At 34.9% G+C, this 22,207-nt stretch overlaps 1 protein-coding gene across 3 annotated transcripts in view; it reads right to left on the bottom strand.

Moving 5' to 3' along the window:
• Window positions 1-257: 257 nt before the first annotated feature.
• The window catches only part of LOC150098974 (chromobox protein homolog 3-like), a 134,905-nt gene continuing 112,955 nt past the window's right edge, over window positions 258-22,207 (bottom strand). For all 3 annotated transcript variants that reach the window (XM_090404873.1, XM_090404874.1, XM_090404876.1), the window contains 2 exons: window positions 12,383-12,477; window positions 258-2,399 (listed from right to left, as the gene is read on the bottom strand). In XM_090404873.1, the coding sequence (XP_090260999.1) occupies window positions 2,252-2,399; window positions 12,383-12,477 (243 nt within the window). In that variant the 3' untranslated portion in view covers window positions 258-2,251. The remainder of the gene's footprint in view (window positions 2,400-12,382; window positions 12,478-22,207) is intronic.

Genomic DNA, 22,207 nt, shown 5'->3' with positions numbered 1-22,207 from the left:
ATATAACGTTAGATTCAAATAATTTTATGTAAACAAGCTGCAATTAAAAATCATGGAGTGAAGAGAGGAGGATATCTCTATTATAGATGGAGATATCACAAAAAACAACTGGTAGTCCATTATATAATCTTCATTTGTTTTAATGGTTTTAAATCGCTCTTTTACTTCTTTTTTAAGAGGTCTGAACAAAATAATAGATGTTGTTGTAAGAATGCATATATTATGGCCAAAACTATTATTAAAAACTACACAAGATGTTTTCTTTTTTTTTCCTCTGCAAAAACATTACAGAATTGATGTTTCAAGTATACAAATTAGATTTCTGTCTAAAATACAAAATCTAAATGACACACCCAGATGCCCAAAGAAACCAATTTTTATTTGCAAAACATTCATTTCTCCAAAAAACACAGTACAGAAAACTAACACTACTTTAAAAATATAACTACTAAAATTTTGTGAAGTTGAATACTAGTTACAACATGTAATGATGAACAGTTATAGCATTGCAGAATAAAAATGTGTCTGAGGGCACAGCAAAACAAAATATTAGTAAATCTGTGCAATAATAATTTGCTAGTCTTCTGTATCTTGAATGTGATATATATATATATATATTTAAAAGGCCTACACAATAAATCACTGTCGCTAATGCAAGTAAAGCTATATGAAGATAGTCTTCCATATTTTTTCAATAGTGTGAACCTTTCTGTTTTCTGGAATGACTACTTCCCTCCCTCCCTCATTGCATACTGTACACCATTTACAAGCATTTTGAAATACTGTTGTGATAGAAAACGTTCTTCAGACTAGGTAGCATTTGAATTGCACAGCAATATAATTATCCTCTCACCACTGAAGAACATTTGTTAAGTAACAACTGATCCAATGAAATCTTCTATGAGAAGAAATAATTATGCATCCACAATTTGAAGAATTTTTTTTCTAAGACAGAATAATCTAAATGAAATACCTTTAACCAAAACAAAGAATAAAGTAAAGTAAGCAGTATTAACCTATAATAGGTTATTATTATCTTTGTGAAAACTGTGATAATTGAAAAGGACTGATGTGCCCATATGACTTCATTGCTTCAGCAACAATGTTTACTTTAAAGGTCAATATATATACAAAATGCTGTCGTCAACAAGATACAAAATATTAACCAATTTCTTACTGCTCACTAACTGAACATGACCTAGATGAATTCACATGACAACATATTATTCTATCCTTTCGTAGGTGATGAAGTCTGAGATACAGACAAGACGTGAAAATATTTTTAAACGTGGAAAGGGTATGAGATGAAGAATAAAATTAACGAGTGAGTTGAAAGCACCGTTGTCCACTTCCTAATAACATAACACAAAACCCACAGCAGTTCTCAGTCTTTAAAAGCAGGGTTTCCAGGTGACAATTTAATATACAAGAATCATAGGTTCTACCCAAAGGATTCTGGGCAACTTTTCTTTACACACAACAATTATTGGTAACTGAACACTTTTATATATCTATGTCTATATATATATATATATATAAAAAGGGGGCTATTATTAGGATAATCTCCATGGTGCAATAGAAATAAGAAATAAAACTATTAAAGCCATTCCAACCTGAAGAGTACCCTTAGTCAACAGATGATGTTGATGAGATTATATGAATATGGCTGTTATTGATTACATTTTTGACTGGCAGTTGTCTAAGAATGCTAAATACACAATGCTACATTGCATTTAAAGGGGAAGAGGTGCTTTCTAACAAGCTAAGAAATAGAGAAGGCAGGTAATGCTTCCAACTATACAGTGGAAACATTTCTTTTTTTTTTTTCTTTTTTTCTTTTAGTTTCACACCCCTAATGTGACACTAACAATGCAGAAGACAGAAGTCACATAATATGAGAAGTGAAAAAGAAACATATATATATATTTATTTATTTTTTTAAAGTTTTTATTTTCAAACGGTTAATGGAATGAAACTAATATTTTACAACAAGAACATCTTTTCAAGACTTGGAATGAATAAAATTTAGACATTTTTCAAAATAATCTTTGTGAAATTTAAACTAATTTCAATGTCACAAGTCTTAAAAAAAAGTGAGAAAAATTAAAAAAAGAAAGGAATGAATGAATGAATAAACTGCGTAGTGGTAGAGAATTTTCAGAAAATATAAAATGCACTGTAGCAACATGGGATACACCATGAAAAGCAATGATTAATGGAACAAACATGTATGAAGATGGGTTTATTCAGATTACTGCTTCTGAGCTTTTTCTTCTTCCTCATCATGGCTTGAGGCAGAGTGCCATGTTAATCTTTCTTCATAAAATTTTATTACAACTTGGGGACATTTTACATTGGCTATTCGTGATGGTACCAAATCAGCTTCATCACTTCCTTTCCTATGAAGGAGGGAAAAAAAAAAAAATCCAATTACTAATACAACAAAGATATAAATTTAAAACAAAATATATCTGTTAATCCAGCCAAATGCCCAGTGCTTTGCTCTTCAGATGTGGACTGTGAGTTTAAATCACATTGCTGGCATTGATATTTGTGAATTTGTTTAGGTGGCAGGTGATCAATTTCACTGTGATTGTAAACACCATTTAAATCAACCTTAGGAAATTCAATATCCCATTTAGAATAAATTCAATGTGGATTCCACCTTATATGCATTGAATTATCATTATCATCATCAATTTCCTGATATGTACCCTCAATGAGTATTCAGGCTACTGTTACTATGACAGCACTACATGATTAAGTTTACATTATTAATGATCTTCTATCCACAATTTTCCTCCAAATTAGTCCACTACTAGTCAGTACTCCAAATCAATCTACTCAGACCTTGGTTTTCCTCTGGGTTTCTTTCCTGCCATCTTGGAATGAAACCTGTTATGCTAGCCTTTCCTCTCGCATTCTATTTAAGTAGCCATACCACCTTAGATTAGCTCTGTTTACACATTCTTCAATGCTAACAATGTCAAGTTTGCCTCTCTATTATCATAGATATGTATGTATAGGAAAAAACATAGTATGTGTGTATGATTCAGTACTATCCATAGTTTTAGGTATCAATTTCTTTGCAAGCTTTCTTCTCCCATTCTATTTAAGTGGCCATACCACCTTAGATTAGCTCTGCTTGCACATTCTTCAATGCTAACGATGTCAAGTTCCTTTTTAATACAGTAGTCCCTCCCCTTACCTGTGTGTGTGGGGGGGGGATATGTTTCCAAGACCTTCAGTGGATACCTGAAACCACAGATAATACTGAATCCTATACATACATACCTATGATAAAGTTTAATTTATAAATTAGTCACAGTAAGAGATTAACAACAATAACTAATAATAAAACAGAACAATTATAACAATATACTGTAATAAAAGTTATGTGAATGGAATCTTAGCAACCTCAGCATACATTATTTTTCTTTCCTTATGAAGTCGAGAACATTCACCTTTTCATTTAAAGGAAGTACTTTATGGTTTCTCTTTGGCATATCTAAATTGCTAGCATCACCCTTGCACTTTGGGGCCAAAATAAGGGTTACTTGAATCGACCATTGTGATACTATAATAGTCGATCTAATAACCGAGATGACTACCAAGTGACTAACAGGCAGGTAGCATATACAGTACAGCATAGATATGCTAGACAAAGGGATGATTCATGAGCTTGGGTGGGACAGGGCAACATTTCATCACTACTCAGAATGGTGCATGTTTCAAACTTATGAATTGTTTATTTTTGGAATTTTCCATTTAATATTTTCAGACTGAGGTTGACTGCAGGTATCTGAAACTGCATAAAGCGAACCCGCAGATTTGTGTGTGTGTGTGGGGTGGGGGGGGGGGGTCTTCATTTTTTAATACAATTGTGCCACTGATGCCATCTGTTCACTGCCCTAATTTTTCTGAAACCCTCATAGATAGAGTGCTTTATTTCTAATCCATAACTTAAAACTGGTTTGGACATTGTCTTGTATACTGCTAGTTTGGTAAATTTAGTTAAAGAGTCTGGAAACTTGCACTAGATGTGTTTAGACATATGTCATCTGCATCAAGCAAAGCTGCTCAGTTTGATACCTCTGATTTTAATATCAAGTTTAATGCCACTTTCATAATGTGATCCATATAGATAATGAATAAGAGTGGAGATAATGTGCATCCTTGTCTTACCCCTGATTTTACATCAAACCATCTTGTATTTCCTTCATTTACCCCATATAATAGGATAAATGGAACAATACTAGGATTTATATATATACATATTCTAGTAGTGTTTTGAAATGCTTTTCTCTGGACACCTCATATGCCTTTTCCATATCTACAAATCTTAAGTATAGATACTTGTCATATTCCCATGATATCTCAACTATTTGTTGTGAAGTGAAAATCTGATATTGACAATCTCTATTTGGCATGAACCCAGCTTGTTCTTCTCCAAGTTTCTCTTCCACAAATCTTACCTGGAACACTCAGTAGAGAAATTTTCTAATTCTCACAGATGGAAACTGTTACAGCTCTACTCCAACCATCTGGAATTCAACCTTCAACAAGCCCTCTAAAATTATACAGTGCAGACACTGCAAATCTTTTATACCTTTATACGTAAGCAAATGTAGTCAAATATGATCTACTCTAGCTGCCTTTCCACATTATAAGTTTTTAATGGCTTTTCCAACCTCAATATGTACTCTTTGCATTCCGCTTGAAAATATTCTACAATTTTTTTTGTCACTCTGTTTTGTAAAACAGTCTTTCAAAGTAATTACTTCTGACATCTAGGATATCCTTATCTTCAGTTTTCATGTCACCTTTATCATCTTTTATTTCTTTTACAGTACTATTACAGCTCTACTCCAATTGCTCCATTTCTAAGCTTTTTCACTAGCCTCCAGAACATTTTGCCACCTTTTGGATGTTTATTTTCTATCTTACTGAAGTCTTCACGCAACTTTTGTTTAGCTACTTTTACACATATCTAACTCTTTTACATTTTTGTCTGTATTCTTTTAGGGCATATGCCAATTTATTTGCTAAGAACTTGGTATGTTTCCAGAACTGCTTCATTATTTCTTGTGTCTACCATGGGGTTCTTATTTTTATATCCTTACAGACAACTTCACCACACACCTTCCTAGCTAAATCAACCAATGTCTTCTTTCAGAGTTTGCCACTGAGACAATTAATTTTTGAACTGGATAAGAGCTATACTCCTCCACTGACCATTTAGTTCAATTAATTCAAAGTTTATAACACCATATCATCATCTACACTGAAAAAAATTTATGCTTCAGAGATACTGAATCTTAAAGACTAGATTACACATCCACACAAGGCAATGAAAATAATAAACTTCAAATATCAAATATTTCGACCTGAAATTTAGAGATCATCAGTGGCATAAAGGCCAGTAACTCCAAGGTAGAACATTAACAATTATTTAAAAACAGTGGTACTGGCTAGATGATGGTATAAGAAGAGGAACAATATGATGTGCATGAGGTTGATATATATATCCTAGCTCTGTCATAAGCTGCATCTGGTGTAAAGTGTTCATGCAGTTATTTTAAGTCTTTCATTATCATCTCCATCCATCCACTGTTTGGTGTCTTCCTATGGTTATTTTCTTGTTAACTTTATTTATAAGTACCTGTTTGATTAACTAGTCATGTGCTCTTTAAACATGGCCGATTCATTCAATTCTCTTCTTATAAATGATAGGAAGTTGGGTCTTTGAAGCAGATGGCATAATTCCTTATTATATCTTTGTTCATACAAGCCAGTACTTTGATTGCAAGATGGCCCAAAAAATTTTCCCAGTACTTTTCTTTCAAATATAACGAGTTCCTATCATCATCTCTCTTGGTTGTTGATAACTGTAGGTTAATATCAGATAAAGATAGTTTTAATTTTAAGTTTCTTCTTCTCTTTGTCCAAATTTCATATGCCAACAGCTTTGGAAGTCCAATGTAGATCTAACCACTTTATTCCATGTTAATTTCAAGGGTCTTGTACTATAGTGACCTGAAATACCAAGGGAGGATCTCTGTCTAGTCCTATTTGTACAATGTTGCCAAACCATCAGTTTGTACTTTTTTTTTTAACTGTGCTAAGAATTGTTGAATTATGAATATTCAAATCGTGTAGCGCTTGTCCAATAAGTTGTGTTTATTTAACTCTAAGGCATTTCATTTCAAAAGCTAACATTTCCTCTTTGATTCTTTTTTTTAAGGTCCAAGTTTCTGCCCCATAGTGGGCTGTTGGTAATATTATATTTTCATATAACTTTATTAAATATATAAATTAAGGATGTCTGATATGAATCAAATCTCAGGTTTTTGATAAAGAGAATCAGTCATTCCAATTCATATTAGCATGATGAAATAAGACTTTTCTGCTTTTCTAGGCTGAAACTATATGAAGAATTTCTTATATATGTTCAGGATAAAAATTCCCAACAGGAGATAGTGGACTTCCTGTTGAGATCCCTTTTATTTGTCAAGTATGTTTTGGTAGATGAAACAAAATGGAAAACAAAGCTGAATAATTTAGGTATACCTGGAGGAAAGATTTGTGCATACAAATAAAAGTGATTTTCCAGAGGCATGTTGGTGAATAATGATTCAATGTCAAAATTAATTATGAAATCTTTCAGCAGAAAGGTTGAAGAAAATTTTTTATTTTTATTTTTGATGAAGATGCAGGAGTTGCCAAATTTGGGAATTTAGTAGCTGGGATAAAAACTTAGCTATGCAATAAAAGTAGGAGAATCAATACAATCTACGAATAAACCTTTGTTTATTTCCAAATTTCAAGACTCCTCATGAAATACAACTTAGTGCCTACATTCAACAAACTCTCCTTGTGGGTTCCCTTCTAAAGAAAGGTAAATGATCACCTCTTTTTCTGCATGGCATCTACCAAGTTCTTTGTGATTGCCACTTTCTATTTCAGAGAAACAAGGACATTCTGTGGATAAAAGGTAAGAACACCAATCTTAAATTGTTAATAAGCTGGCTTAGCACAATACGGAATTGACTGTCTACAGAATCTTCTGGTCTAAAACACGATTAAGTTTGTCAAGTTTGAATGTTTACTTAAGTAATGTCAAAAGCTTGCTTTACATCCTAATCTGAATTGGAACAACTGCCTCTCCTTATCAAAAGCCTGAGAAAGCCTCATTCTTATCAGAAAACAAAAATTTCATACATATATATCAATTATCAGAGCTCACACATGTTGTGTTGTTCCTTTTATACCATTCACGTGACTCATACTGTTTTTTTTTTTTGTTTTAAATAATCCATTGTTTATGTTTCATTTTGTACTTACTAGCCCTCCTGCCACATTCAGGTTCAAATATTTGACAATTAAAGTTTATTTTCATTCCTAGTGTGTACCTGTGATCTAGTCTTACTGGAAAAATCTTTCTTCTCTAGATTTTTCAAAGGTCGATCTGAAACATACAATGTTTAAGTTAATGAATATATATTTCTAATGGAAATCACACATGTAGGAAAATTAAATGCCACCATTGGGAATAGAGCAATCTCAGCTTTTCAGCCAAAAGGAATGACGTTGAATTCAATAGTAGCATGGACATTTCTACATTTTTAAATGTCTGTGACTACTTTCATAACTCAAACTGTGTTTAAAGTGATCGCCTCTACACAGAAAAACTTATTTTAATCAAGAAACATAAACACACAACATTTTAAAGAGCTTTCATTAGTCATTACTAATGAGCCAACCAACTAATGAAAGAAAATTATGCCAACCAGTTTCATAACACCTATATTCTGGCTTCTTCAGGGCTATCAAAACTAATTAAATGATACAACAGTAATGCCTGGCTCACATCAGTGGCTAGTCTGCAGGTGACTATTGGAGAAGTTGAAGTCTGATGTGTCAAGAGATCTAATTGTGATTTCCAGCCATTTTTCAGCAAGAGGCCTTGGTTTCTGTTAAGGAGCCACATGACTGAATGATATAATAGGATATAATATCCTATTATATATATTATATCAGTAGACTCCCTGATTTGTTTGGAAAAAACATTCCCTCTGCAAATGGCATGGTGAATGATATCCCCCACCAATAGTGTGATTTGTCATTGACATCTAATGAGCTGAATCAATATAGCTAACAGATCCCCCCCCCCCCCCCAAATTCAAAACATCTGCTAGTTTATCTGACCCATGTAGACTAGACCACAGGAGCAAAGGAATCCTATAAACACCGAAATATTTTTAAGAGGGAACATTATCTTTTGGAGATCTCATCCTTGAATAGGGCAGCAATCTAATTATAGTTTTCCTCACTAATGTCACTAGTGAAGAAAACAAATTACTCATACGAGTCTGCTGCCAAGGAAGTTCAGGAGGACCATTATTGTGAATGGATGCAAGGACATCCATTCAACAATAATTTAAGTACTACCCAACATATGGATGATGGGTAGTACTTAAATGGATTTGAAATTAGATGTCCTGAGAATGCATTATACACCGTGTGGACATGCAAAGTCAGAGAAACTAGAGCTATTGGTGGGGTATGTGTGCAGCATGAGCCAAGTGATATTGAGAATGACGAAAAAAAAAAAAAAAGTACAGTCCCTCTCAGGTAACAAAATTAATGTGTGTAAAAGTAGAAAGTAAATATATGGTATAAAAGTAGCTAAAAGCATCAAAGGGAATCAGAGGAAGGAGTTTTTGGCATTGATTGGTCAAATCTTGCCATATAAGTTGTAGATATTAGTGGGACTTGGATGATAGAGGATGATGTATTTATAGGCAGTGAATGTGATGGTAAATTATTAATAAAGGCAATAAAGGATTGGGGAAAGGTTTTGCTGATGACAGATGAATTACAAAAGGAGATCACCAGGAAGACAGAGATATAGACAGCAGCGTAGCATTGAGGCAATCTAATGTGAGATAACAGCTAACAGGACAAGTATAGTTGGTAGTGCAAGAGAAGATCTGGATGATATACATCAGCAAATTAGCACAAGTACATGCTGTGATTATTATGATGGGTGCATAAAAAGGTCACATATATCAAGAAAGAAGTGGAATTTATTGACTTACCAAGAGGTACGAACTTGAAAGAGCATGTGATGAAGGGGGGGGGGGCTTCATTTTTGGGAGTGCTAGTTCTGGTGGCAGTTGATGGGTTGCACTTAAATGGATTTGAAATTAGATGTCCTGAGAATGCATTATACACTTTGTGGACATGCAATCTTCTGAAGACAAACTTTCTTAACTGATGAACCTCTGTTCATCAGTTAAGAAAGTGTAGGTGTGGAACTATAGGATAGGTGACTATAAAAGCTCTCAGGAGGAAGCTTAAAGCAGCACCATGGAATAAAAACTTGTAAGGGAATGATGTTAGAAGATACATGAGAGGTGGCCAAGGAGGAAATGTGTAAGAAGCAATACTAAACTCAGGCAGGAGCTAGATGCATTAGTAGTATCATTAACCCTTTAACTGCTACGGTTGAGTTAACTCGAGTGCGGAAAAAAATGGCATGCTCAAGTGGACACCCCTTGCAGATTATGTAAATTTTATAAAACACTATTATTGCCATTTTTGTGAGTGAACAAGTGTATATCAAAATATATGATGCTGTCCGGACTACTTGTAAGAATTTTAATTGATTTTATTTATAAATTTTTTGCAAAATGAATTCAGCACATGGGACAATGTTAGTAGAATATAAAATCAGCAGTTGAAGGGTTAAGCAGATGCTGCAATAAAAAGAAAATGCTATAACTTTGTTATAAGGAAAAAAGCGGTCTGTAAGCTCAAGAGCAGTATAAGGTAAAGGAAAGACAGGTGACCAGCATGGTAAGAAAGACAGAGTCAGATTATAAGATGAAATCAGCTGAGTAGGCCAAAGAAAAACCTCAAAAGATTTTGCTGCGTGGTGGGGAAAAAAAAAAAAAGAAGAAAAAAAAAAAAAAAAGACTGTGGAAGATAACTTTAATGACTGCTGCTAGTATGGAAATGACAGAAACAGATGAAAGAGTCGAGTTACTGAGTAACCACTACAGTAAAGTGGCTATCATCCAAGAGAAGATACTGTAGTGACATGCACTCACAGGAAAAGATTTGAGAATAGAGAATGATGAATTAGAAGTACTTAGGATACTGCAGAACCCGAATGCAAATACAACGTTAATATTAGATGCAATATTAACTTGTGTATTAGAACAACTCAAAGGAATTGAATGATTTCTAATTCTAAGCCTACTCATGTAGGCTTAAGATTAGAAAACTAGCAAAACACCAAAGAGCAACAGAAGGGCAAAAATAATTCCAATGCATAAAGAAGGTGCCATGACAGAGGTAGAAAATTATAAACCAATCAGTATCTCAGGAGTGGTGATTAAGTTATTGAAGAAGATGGTGCCAAGCAATGTTCTGGAATGGGTAGACCAGGATGATACTCTACAGAAGTCAGCATGGTTTTGTGAAGGTAGGTCTTGCTTTAGTGATTGTTCACTTTGTTTTATTTTTCTCAAATCATAAAGTTATAACTTAGTTGGATTAAAAAAAGGCTACAAAGTCATGATGCTAGAATGTTCAAGGCATTCAACAGGATTACTGCATGGAACTCTACTACACAAACTCAAGATGGATATAAAGCTGGTGACACAGATACTAAAGAGTAATATATGGAAGAGCAGAATTCATGAGCAGGAGGTGACTAGGTGTGTCATAGGGTCTGTGCTTGGGTTATTTAATTTGTACATCAATGACATTAGTAAATGATTTCAAGGGAAATATTCCGTGGTTAGGTAGTGTAATAGTTAATGAAGATGTGGAGAGCTTCCATAATGACTTAAAAAGGCTGGCAGTATGGGCTAAAAATAATGAGACTTGTTTAATATGGTAAAGGATATAATTATGATGAAATTTTTCATTTTCAGATGAAAAGATTATAAGCTGCACCAAGCTGCCAGAACTGTACTTCATAAAACTGATGAAGCTGGGAATTTAGTGAAGAGGTATGATATACTGTGTGGACATTCTGGATCTCCCACAATGAGTCTTCGGACTCCACCAAAGTACCAATGCAATAGCAATAATGATAATCCTAATAGTTGTATGTTCTTTGCATCCTTGGCAGGATCCTGAACCTAGGTCTTTCCAAACAAATACATCACTGAATAGATATTTTCTTATTATATTTTTAAGGAAAAAAATTTTTAAAAAATAAATTCATGATTAAAACTCTGGGGGAGTTATGTACTGATGCTAATAAAGCTCCAAACACGATAATTTAAATAATTAGTAGTTTTAATTCTGTGAGAGAGATTGAATAAAAACACCTTTTGCAGTGAATTTAATATTCATATACAGTTCAGCAAGCTGTCTGTTAGTGTCAACTTCAAATGATGCCAATTCAAAAGGACTTATTAACTAAAAAGAATCTTATTAGTTTTTCAGCAGCAATACTGTATGGGAGAATTGCACTTTCATGTTTATATATATATATATTTACTGAACTGTCAACTGAACGAGAGTCCTTCAATTTGAAATCAAAAGTTTACACACTTCATTGCATGTTCTTCTTGCTGAATACTTTATTGGTTATGACAAACATTCATATGTTTGGAATGAATGGCCAATCTTTGAAAAGATTAAAGCAGGAGCTGTCTTGCTTAATTGAAACTGAACATTCTGCACATGTACATGATAGTTTATAATCTTGGATCGTTAGTTTTGTATACATGTAATTAATATATACTGGCTATAAGAGTCTTCTGCAATCCTATTTTCCCCTTGTGTGCTTGAGGAAAAGCCTTTGTTATGACCAAATTACTTGGCTTTTTTAAAACTTAATGCTCTGATAGGGCAGTTAATCCTATCTTTGTAGTGTACATTAATTGCATGTGTTCTTCGGCCAGTTTGCCTATTTTGTGAGGTGAAAACATCCTGCCACCTCCATAAGAGACTGGTTAACTAGGCTTCAATTAAAAAATCCTGATAATGGCTCTTTGCTTCCTAAACAGTATTTGAACCCAGGTCCTTCCAACCAAAGGACATTATTGAAACTAAATGGGCTCCTTCAGGTGACCTTGAAAATGAACCAAACCTTGATCCATGTGTTGGTAATAATTAAGAGTATCATACTAATTACATTTATTTCAAATTAATCATGTAGCAGTGCTATTCTCACAAAGAAATATTACAGCTATACATGATAGCTGAAACACGGTGTGAAATAATTAGAATACATATTTCATACCGAACATTAAATTTGAATGATTTATACTTATTTTCTTATTGTATGCAAAGAAGATAAGACTACATTCATGATGTGATTCAAAATTAAAAAGTAAAAACAAAACTAATACCTTACCATTTGATTAAGAACATAAGTTCTCCACTGGAATCTGTGGCACCAATGATTCTTTCTGGCTCCAGTCCACGATCAAAACCTCTAGGTTTGTCTTCCTAGAAATATAAATGCAGTGAAAAATTGGAATCAAATAATTCATTTGCAATATAATAAATTTGGGGATCATTCATAAAATAATGCCTGTGCACACACACACACAACACTCAGGAGTGCAAGTGGCCTTGAAATGTGTCTAGCCTTGTTCTTTTACTTCATCTCTACACTACACTACACGGTAACAGCAGTGTATGATCAAACTTGTATTTCTCATGTTGTTGTTTTGTGCATAAAGTCTTTTACAAGTTTGTCAGAGCATATGAAATATGCCAGCAGGTGAACCACAATAATCTGAATTCTACTGAAATTCAATTTTGATCATAAAGCATTTATAATGAAATGACTATTCAATGTCAGAATTGTACAGGGGCATGAAAAACAAAAAAGCAGTGAAGGTGAAATCACTGTTATTCAATGACCAATCACAAAGTAAGCAGCCAAAACCGTAACTGATGATTTCTGTAGAGCAGAGAGCTGAACAGTTAATCAGAGAATATCAGCAAAGAAGACAGAAATCAAGATCCTTGGGCTATAATATAGTGAGTGTACCTTGTGTGATAAGTTAGATGACTAGTGATCCATCACTTCAATCCCAAAATGAAAATTCAGGCTATAGAATATTTCCACACTAACTCAACTCTCACCTCTTTTTGCTGGAAAGTGCATGCTGAGTGTCTTTAGGGATAGCAAAGGTGTCATTCACTAAGACTGTGCAGTATGAAAAAAAAAAAAAAAAAAGCTATGTGAAGAAAATAAAAATCTCATTCACTTTAATGAATGTGATGTGAAGACAATGCATTCACTTTAACAGCTAGCAGAGAGATCATATCTGAGGTTGTGGAATAATTTTCACTGCAGCCTAGACTCAACTTCATTGAACTCACTGTGAAACTTTTGTGAAAAAAAAAACAAAAAAAAAAAAAAAAATAAATCTCATGGTGGAGATATTGAAACAGATTTCATACCATTTTTTGTTTTTAATTTCACCTCATCTGGGTGAGGAGCTATCACAATGAAGACATTACTCTTGGAATGTCCCTCATAGTAATAATGAAATGAAGAATCAAAAATGGATAAAAAATTTTTAATCTTCTATGTCAAATAACTAAATGGAGGACACATGTAAATAAGTATTTATACTTCGTTTATAATATATCTGCAACTCAAGTTGGTAACTAGATATTGGTATCTAGGTACCTTCACTTAATGAGCAGATTGCATTCTTGAAAACAGTATTTCAACTCAATCAAAATAACATTTCTCATAAAGGCGCTGGGAGAGGGGGGGGGGGTGCAGCTCAAGTATCTAGTGATGCTGATCTATTTCATAAGTAACAGATGAATAACTGTATGTGCACGTTAAAAGTTTCTGATTTTATTATTGGGTTTAAATGTCATGATTTAAGTTACTTCACTAGAAAATTAAACTGAGAAAAAAAAAAAAAACTGAAATTAATTATAACTATGCAATAAAATCAAAATTAATCCGAATTTGTTAGACCTTAATTACAATTTATAAAACAGAATACAATGAACAGAAGTAAAAGCAAAAAGGTTACAGCAAAATGCAAGGAGTGATCTTTTGCCTTCTCCCTAGAACAAGCTTTCATGGGCTTTCCGAGTTTCAATGGGTCACATTACTGTTTTCCTAAAGTGATGAAATAAACAAGAAGCAAATTATTTTTGAATGAAGGGAAACAAAATTCACTGGAACTCTAACTAAAGTGGATAAAAAACATCTTCACTAAAAACATAATTTTTAGTGAAGATGGCTAATGAAGTAAGTAAATCTGGTATGTCCACGAGTTGAAGAAATTTATACAGAACAATGACCTAGCAAATGCCTCTGCCTTTTGATCTTTAAAAGAAATGTTTGACAAAGTGAGCATGTCAACAACTATGAGGTTAAATTTATTACTTCTGATTTTGGAGGAGGGTAAAAGACATCACCTGAAATATTTTAAAAGGGCCTGACTGGTGTACTAAATATGAAAAATACTTCAGAAGTACCTTTAAACGGACAGTAACCATTTTTGTTTTGCTTTGATGAATTATTACTATTTTCTTTATCGATAACAATAAAAAGCATTTCACTTTTGCAAGCAGAAAAGTTTAAAAAATTCCTAAAAGCATGTATATTATTTAACTCTGTCAGTACCCTTCACAGATTATCTGATGTGATATGATGACATCCCTGAAGTCATAAAGGCACATAATGTAATATTTGCTGTTTATATATAATAACAGTTGTCTAGAATGCATGGTGACACATGACCAAATATTTTGCATATAACATAAGTGATATTTATGTACATCTGCATGAACGTTTATAATTCAGTAGGTGGTGTGTGTATAACATAAAAGCCAGTGAACCGAGGAAAATAAATTATAAATTAAAATTACCTAGTTATTCTTGAAAGGAATTATGATGATGGCCTTTACTTCATCATCATCAAATTCCTGCTATATACCCTAAAGGGGTGTACAGGATATGATAGTACCACATGAAAAAAATTACATCATTATTAATTTCCTATCTACAATTTTCCTCCAAATCAGTCTGTTACTTGTCAAGACTCCAACATTATCAGATCTTATATTTCTATCGTCTAAGGCACTTTGTACCATATCAATCCACCTATATCTTGGTCTTCCTCTGGGTCGTTTTCCTGCCAACTTGGCAGAGAACACTTGTTTTGCTAATCTTTCCTCGCCCATTCTGTTTAAGTGACCATACCACCTGAGATTAGCTCTGATAAATGCATTCCTGGATGCTGACAATGTCAAGTTCTTTCCTAATATCCTCGTTTTTAATATGATATTGCCATTGAAGCCATCTGTTCACGCCTATAATCTTTCTCAGGACTCTCATACCTGTGGTCTCTAGTCTTTGGTCAAGTGTTTCACCTCTGACCCAGCTCTCAGATCCACAAGTTAAAACTGGCTTGAACACTGTCTTGTATACAGCTAATTTAGTGTTCCGACTAATTTCTCTCTTATTCCACATGAATTTATTCAATTAACTCCCCACCGTACCAGCTTTGCTGAATCTGTTGCCTATTTCTATATTTAATTTACCATCTTCAGTAAAAATCGTGCCTAAGTAGCTGAAATGTTCTACTTGTTCCACAGGTTCTCCATTCACAACACAGTTGACATTTTCAATGATTCTGCCTATTTTCATTGTTTTTGTCTTTTTATTGCTGACCTTCATACCATATCTATTACAACAGCTATTCAATTTAGTCAGAGAATCTTGCAGACTTGTAGCGGATTTATTTAGAAGTATAACATCATCCGCATAAAGCAAAGAGCTGACATTAACATCTCCAATTTTGATATCAGGTTTAATACCACATTCCTTCATAATGTGATCCATATAGATAATGAATAACAGAGGGGATAATGTACATCCTTGTCTCACACCAGATTTAACATTAAACCATCTTCCTGTACTTCCTTCAATTCTAACTGCTGACTTACAACTCAAATAAAGACTAAGTATTGCTTGATATAATGCCCCATTGACACCAGCGTATTGAATAGCTTCTCTCTTGGCACCTTGTCATATGCCTTTTCCAAATCGACAAAACTTAAATACAGATCTTTGTTGTATTCCCATGCTTTCTCGACTATTTGTCGTAAAGTGAAGATCTGATCCTGACAGCCTCTATTTGGCCTGAATCCAGCTTGTTCTTCACCAAGCTTTTCTTCCACAATTCTTCTCAACCGTTTCTCAAGTATACTTGCATAGATCTTGCCAGGAACACTCAGTAGGGAAATACCTCTGTAATTCTCACATTCAGTTTTATTTCCATTTTTATATATGGGTACTATGAGAGCTCTACTCCAATCATCGGGAATTTGTCCCTCTGTCCAGGCTTTCTGAACTATGCAGTGCAGCCACTGTAAGACTTTTATACCACCATATATATATATATATATATACACACACACACACACACACACACACACACACACACACACACATGGACAAAGAAATTAGCACACCTGGAAGAAAACATGGTACAACGGCGAAACTAAGCAAATAGCTAGAGTGCGGGGTGGTATGCAAATGATCCAAGTTTGGTGCTATTGCGCATGCCCACACACCCTGCAGTGGCGCTGCAAGCACGAACCGGCAGCCTTATAAAACCGGTGTGTAGTCGATAACCGATTAAAGTGAAAAGCACCGGCCAATGCAAGCTAGAGTACAGAGTGACAATAATGCCAGATAGACGCCAGAGACGTTGATTTAAGCAACTTATGGACTTTGACAGAGGCATGATCATCGGCCTGAAAACCGGAGGGTGGTCGGCGCATCATATAGGCATGCACATGAACCCTTCTGACCATACCGTCCAACAGTATTGGGAGCTGTGGACACGTTCTGGCCCTTCCACACGGCAGAGTGTCACCGGTCGGATCAGGAGGACCAACGTTAGAGAGGATTGACAGATCGTGCGGCAAACACTGAGGGATCTCACGCTGACCTGGTCCACTATACAGGCAGATGTAGGGGCTCCTGTGTGCCCACGAACCATATTCTGATGCCTCGTGGAGGTGAATCTATGATCCCAGCACCTCTTGCATGTGTTCCCATTAACACCACATCGCCGATTCCATTTGCAATGGTGCCAAGTGAGAGTGACGTGAAACGCCACAGACTGGTGACGTGTGGTCTTCAATGATGATTGCCGCTTCATCTTGGGGACAGATAATCATCGTGTCTGGGTGTGGAGCACCCCTGGTCAAGGACACAATCTCGACCTTGCTATCGAGCACCACACCTCCTGCACTGCAGGCATTATGGTCTGGGGAGCCATAGCCTATGATAGCCGATCACCCCCTCATAGTGGTATTGGGCATTGACGGGGCAGCAGTATGTGGATGACATCCTACGGCCCCACATTCTCCCATTCCTGGCAGGGATACCAGGAGCGCTATACCAGCAGGATAATGCCCATTTGCATTATCCTGCAAACAGGCAGGGTAATGCAAACGACGTAGGCAGGCTCGGGTTGCCCAGGCCTGCCTACGTTGTGTATAGAACATTTCCATGGCCTGCCTGGACTCGTTCCTTATCGAGCATGTTTGGGAGCAGCTGAAACGCCAGCTCCCACCGTGCCACAATATCCGGGATTTGGAGCACAGTGTCCAACACATGTAGGCCAGTTTGCTGTAGGACAACATCAGGCATCTATTCGCCACCATGCCGGACCATATTGCAGCATGTAACGGCGCACGAGGTGGTGCAATGCACTATTGATGATGACCCAATTGCATACCACAGATCCCTTTGAAATTGTCTTCAGCTCTGTTTTTCCCATCATGTGCATCACCTGTATCATTACACCAATAAAATTTCAGTTGAATCCTATGCTTCCTTCTTGGTGCGCTAATTTCTTTGTCCGTGTGTGTGTGTGTGTGTGTGTGTGTGTATTAATCCTTTCTTCTGGCTGTTAATACCCCATTAATTCTCCAGTATGATGATTTGATATAAAGGTTGAAACGTTGAGTGTTATTTTATGTTAGTTTTAATTAACTTCCTGCAACACAGGCTCCATAATTGTGTATGTTAAAAGTAATTTGGAAATTGGGAAAAATTAACATAAACAGATGCCATCAATGGCAGCATTATATTGAAAATTAAGATATTAGCAATGAACTTGACATTTGTTTGCTTTCAAGAATGTGTGAGCAGAGCTGAACAGATGGAAGAGGAAAAGTTAGCAAAGGAGGTGTTGAATTGAACATCAAAATAGCAAGTAAAAGACACAGTACACGATGAGCTCTAGGTGGATTTATGCATTTAGGAGATCAAAACAAATTCTGGTAATATTGGAGTCCTGACAAATAGCAGATTAATTTCTAGAAAAATTGTTATTGAGGTTATTAATAATGTAAATACAGAGCCTCCTTTGCTCAGTTAGTGTTGTTGATGCCCTTCAGTTGGAAAGACCTGGTTCAAATCACTTCAGAATGTGCAAACAAACCCTTTATCCAAGCTTTTTCACATGAAGGTGAGTTAGCAAGTCTCATGTGGAATGGGATTTTGACAGGAAGAAAAATCCTGCCCCTTCAAAATAACACACACAATTTACAGATAAAATGGACAGTGTAGATAGGAGTAACTACCCTTTCACAAGTGAGCATTAAATATATTTCTTGGCTATAACAGACAGGCCATCAAGCCTCATACCAAAAAGGAAAAATTGGACTTAATGATCTGGTACTATCATATTGTTTGTCACTGTACACAAGCATCAGCAAGTTCTAAATGAGAACAGTTTAAAATTGCTATATGCATTAAGATGGAGCTGGTCTTAAAGTGACTGTCTTCCAGAATTTAGGTAAATTAATACAGCCATAGCTATTGAGATCCAAACGTGTTTCACCACTGCTGCTGACTCTAAAAAGTGCGACTTATAATGACCTGTATGTAGTACTTTGGTTTTCTTCTGTCTCTGTTTGTGAAAGGGTAATTATTCCGTTTGTGCTATCAAATATTGCTAATATCAGTCTTGTTTCATCAAACCTGCTTCTCCTCTTACTCATTTATTTCATCTAATTCTGGAACAACCTTCCACTTAATGTGTTTCCTCAACTTCAACCAGCTCTTTAAAAATTTTTCATTAGATTTCTTTTTTCTCAGTCCTTATCTATACATCACACATAGCACTGATATGCCTAGGTTCTTGTACCTCTCATTGTGTGTGGGTAAAAAGATATAGTTCACTAGTATCTGCCTTGTAAAGTCGTTTCCTTTCAACATTTTAGTAAGTACACCAAGTAGCTGTATAGCTGTAGTTTGTGAGGAGGGAGAAAAATAATAAAGGCTTCTGTCAGATGTTTCTATTTCCAACAGTGAAGAAAAAATTGTTTTTTAAATGCTAACATAGCTTGTTTGCACAGTATGGTTATTGCTGCACATGCCTACTGATAAGTTAACAGCAGATATAACTGTTGTTGCTAAAAAAAGAAAAAAATTATCTATGGCAGTCTTTTTATGACAAGGGCATATTTTTAAGCATAGATGAAAATTTGTTATTAAAAATCATCCTGAAAATGCTTGTTGAGCCATTGTTGGTTTAATACTGTTGTTTTGGATTGTAGAGCTGAAGGCAATTTATGCCACTTATACCAAATATAGGAATTGGGAATTTGGTACCATCTATTGTATATCTCCTTAAATCATTAAAAATAATAAACTAAGGAATAGGATTGAACCAGTCTGCTAAGCTTAATGAATGAAAATCTTGAATTAATGTAATAGAGAAGAATCTAGTTTTTAGTAATGATTATAATTTCTTTAGGAAGTTAAATAACATAAAATACCAGTATCAACAGATAGTGGAAATAGAGAGAACATGTTTTCTTTTTGCATTTTTGAAAATTATGGAGACAACCACCAGAGGTCAGGCCAACAATTGTTGTAGCGGTTGGTCAGTGGCTTTAACAAACCAGTTTGATTGTAGTGTAGCTTGTTTTCTGTGTATAGTTGTATGCTCCAGAAGATGACCTTCACATAGAGGTCGAAACGTCGAATGTAGATTTTAGTTATATTAAACTAAAGTTTTTATTCAAACACGGTAATTGTCTCCATAATTTTCAAAAATGCATTTGGATCACCGTGTAAGCTTAAAAGAAAGGATGCTTTCTTTTTCTTCTACAGTCTGATGACAAAAATACTCAATCACTACACCTCGATTTTGCTGATAATTTTTTGTCCTAATTCATATACATTGTTATATTCAGATTAATTTCATGTTTTGTTGTATTATTATTTAATTTATTTTTATTTTTTTGTGTGTTTTAAATTTATATACATATATCCCTTCACATAATTCTTGGTTCTTCACATTCTGCATTATTTTCAATCTTACACTATTTCTGACTTCAACATAAATTCAGTATTAAAATATCTTTGAAATTCCTACATTTGAATTTTCTAAGTAAAGGCCAGGGGGTTTAGGGTCAAAGCTGTATAACTGAGAGGAGACCTCCACATAGCCTTTAAAGGAATGCGGAGAAATGACCAGGGCTTCTGACCTAATGTCCTCACCTTCTCGTGGTGCACCCTGTTGGGTATTTACTTGGATACTGAACGAATGAGGATGGGCTGCCAATTTGGGATTTAGCTGACCAAATTGTATTCTTATTGGTTAAACCAAAATAAAAAATGATGGTACAGCATGACGGGCGTCGCCCGGTTAAACAAGACCCCTGTTGTTTTCGCCAGGGAACCAGGGCGAACAGCGAAAAGTCAGCTATTGGAACAAATCTGAAAACAAACCCCAACTCAACATCACCAGAGTTAAAGATCGGTACTATCAACGTAAGAAGCCTGAATGGTAAAGAAATGGAGCTAGCTGAGGAATTAGATAAGTACCAGATTGACATAATAGGGGTGCCTGAAACAAAAAAGACCAAAACTGGTGAGATCTTTCTGAGCAATAAATACAAAATGTTATATTCAGGCAATGACAATCTAGGAAAAGAAGGAGTAGCCATATTATTCTATGGACATTTGTAAGAGGCTAAGGTGTAAATGTTCCCAAATTTTGGGAAGTTTCTTGCAACTGTAAGATATACACAATTATGGAGCCTGTGTTGTAGGGAATTACTTAAAACTAACATAAAATAACACTCAACATTTCAACCATTATATCAAGTCATCATGCTGGAGAATTAATCCGGCCTAGGTTGTAAATCTTCCCAAATTTTGAGAAGTTTCTTGCGACCATCTTCATCATGCTTTTCAAAGATTTAAACCTAGAGTGGTATGTTCTGGTCTTAGAAGCCATTGTTGAATCTAGTTAGAGGACGTCTTGGTTTTCTTTTTCCTAATGATTTGTAATTTAAGACTTGTTTTGGTAATCTTTCAGTTTTCATTCTTTCAATGTGTTCCATCCATTGATGTTTATATTTTTTTTAATTTTTTTCTATTACTGATTCCCTGGTTTAATTCTTTCATAATTTCTTCATTTCTTTTGTGATCAAATAGAGTATATTTTGCAGTTTCTCTCATAAATTTCATTTCAGTTGTTATTAATTTTCTTGTGTCTTTCTTTCGACTGTATTTGTTTACATTCGGTTGATTTCTGAGTGCCACTTCAGATTCTAAAAGTTTCAATTTAATGTGATGTAGCATGCTTGTTATAGTGGGTTTGCTTGTTATCATAAAATTTATGCCGATAAGAAAAAAAGTAAAACTTCAAACGACTCTTGATAACTTCTTTTGATAAAACAAAATTATAGTAAATAATGTAGGTACAAGTATTATTAAACATTTACTTTGCATTCATTTTTTATCTTTCCTAAAAGAGTACCATATAAAATGAATTATTAATACAGTAATCAATCATGGACGATTTGTAATATTTACCATTGATTATTAGATTTGATTAATGCGATTTTGGTATATGCGGTAACATCGAGGGTTACCTGTACAGAGAAGGAGAGTTTACCATTCAGAAGGCATGTCACTAAAATACCTAGGAAAGGTAAATTATTGTTACTTTCTTTTTTCATTATAAACTGGATTCTTGGATGTAGACTACTGAGGTGACAGAGGAAGGAGTCAAATATGTCTGGGTCATGAGGCCAAAGAGAGAACACATCATCCAGATAGAAAGGGGGCAGGGGGGGAGACAGTATATGGCTCATTTTTTACAAAAGTTTTCATGTAAAAATTAGCATGTGTGTGGGGGGGGGGGGTGAGAGGAGT

Source organism: Typopeltis vanoorti, chromosome 15, assembly GCF_054136105.1.
Source record: "Typopeltis vanoorti isolate ZY-2024b chromosome 15, IOZ_Tvanoo_1.0, whole genome shotgun sequence".
In the NCBI taxonomy this organism is placed as follows: domain Eukaryota; kingdom Metazoa; phylum Arthropoda; class Arachnida; order Uropygi; family Thelyphonidae; genus Typopeltis; species Typopeltis vanoorti.
This window is presented reverse-complemented; position numbering and strand designations above follow the sequence as displayed.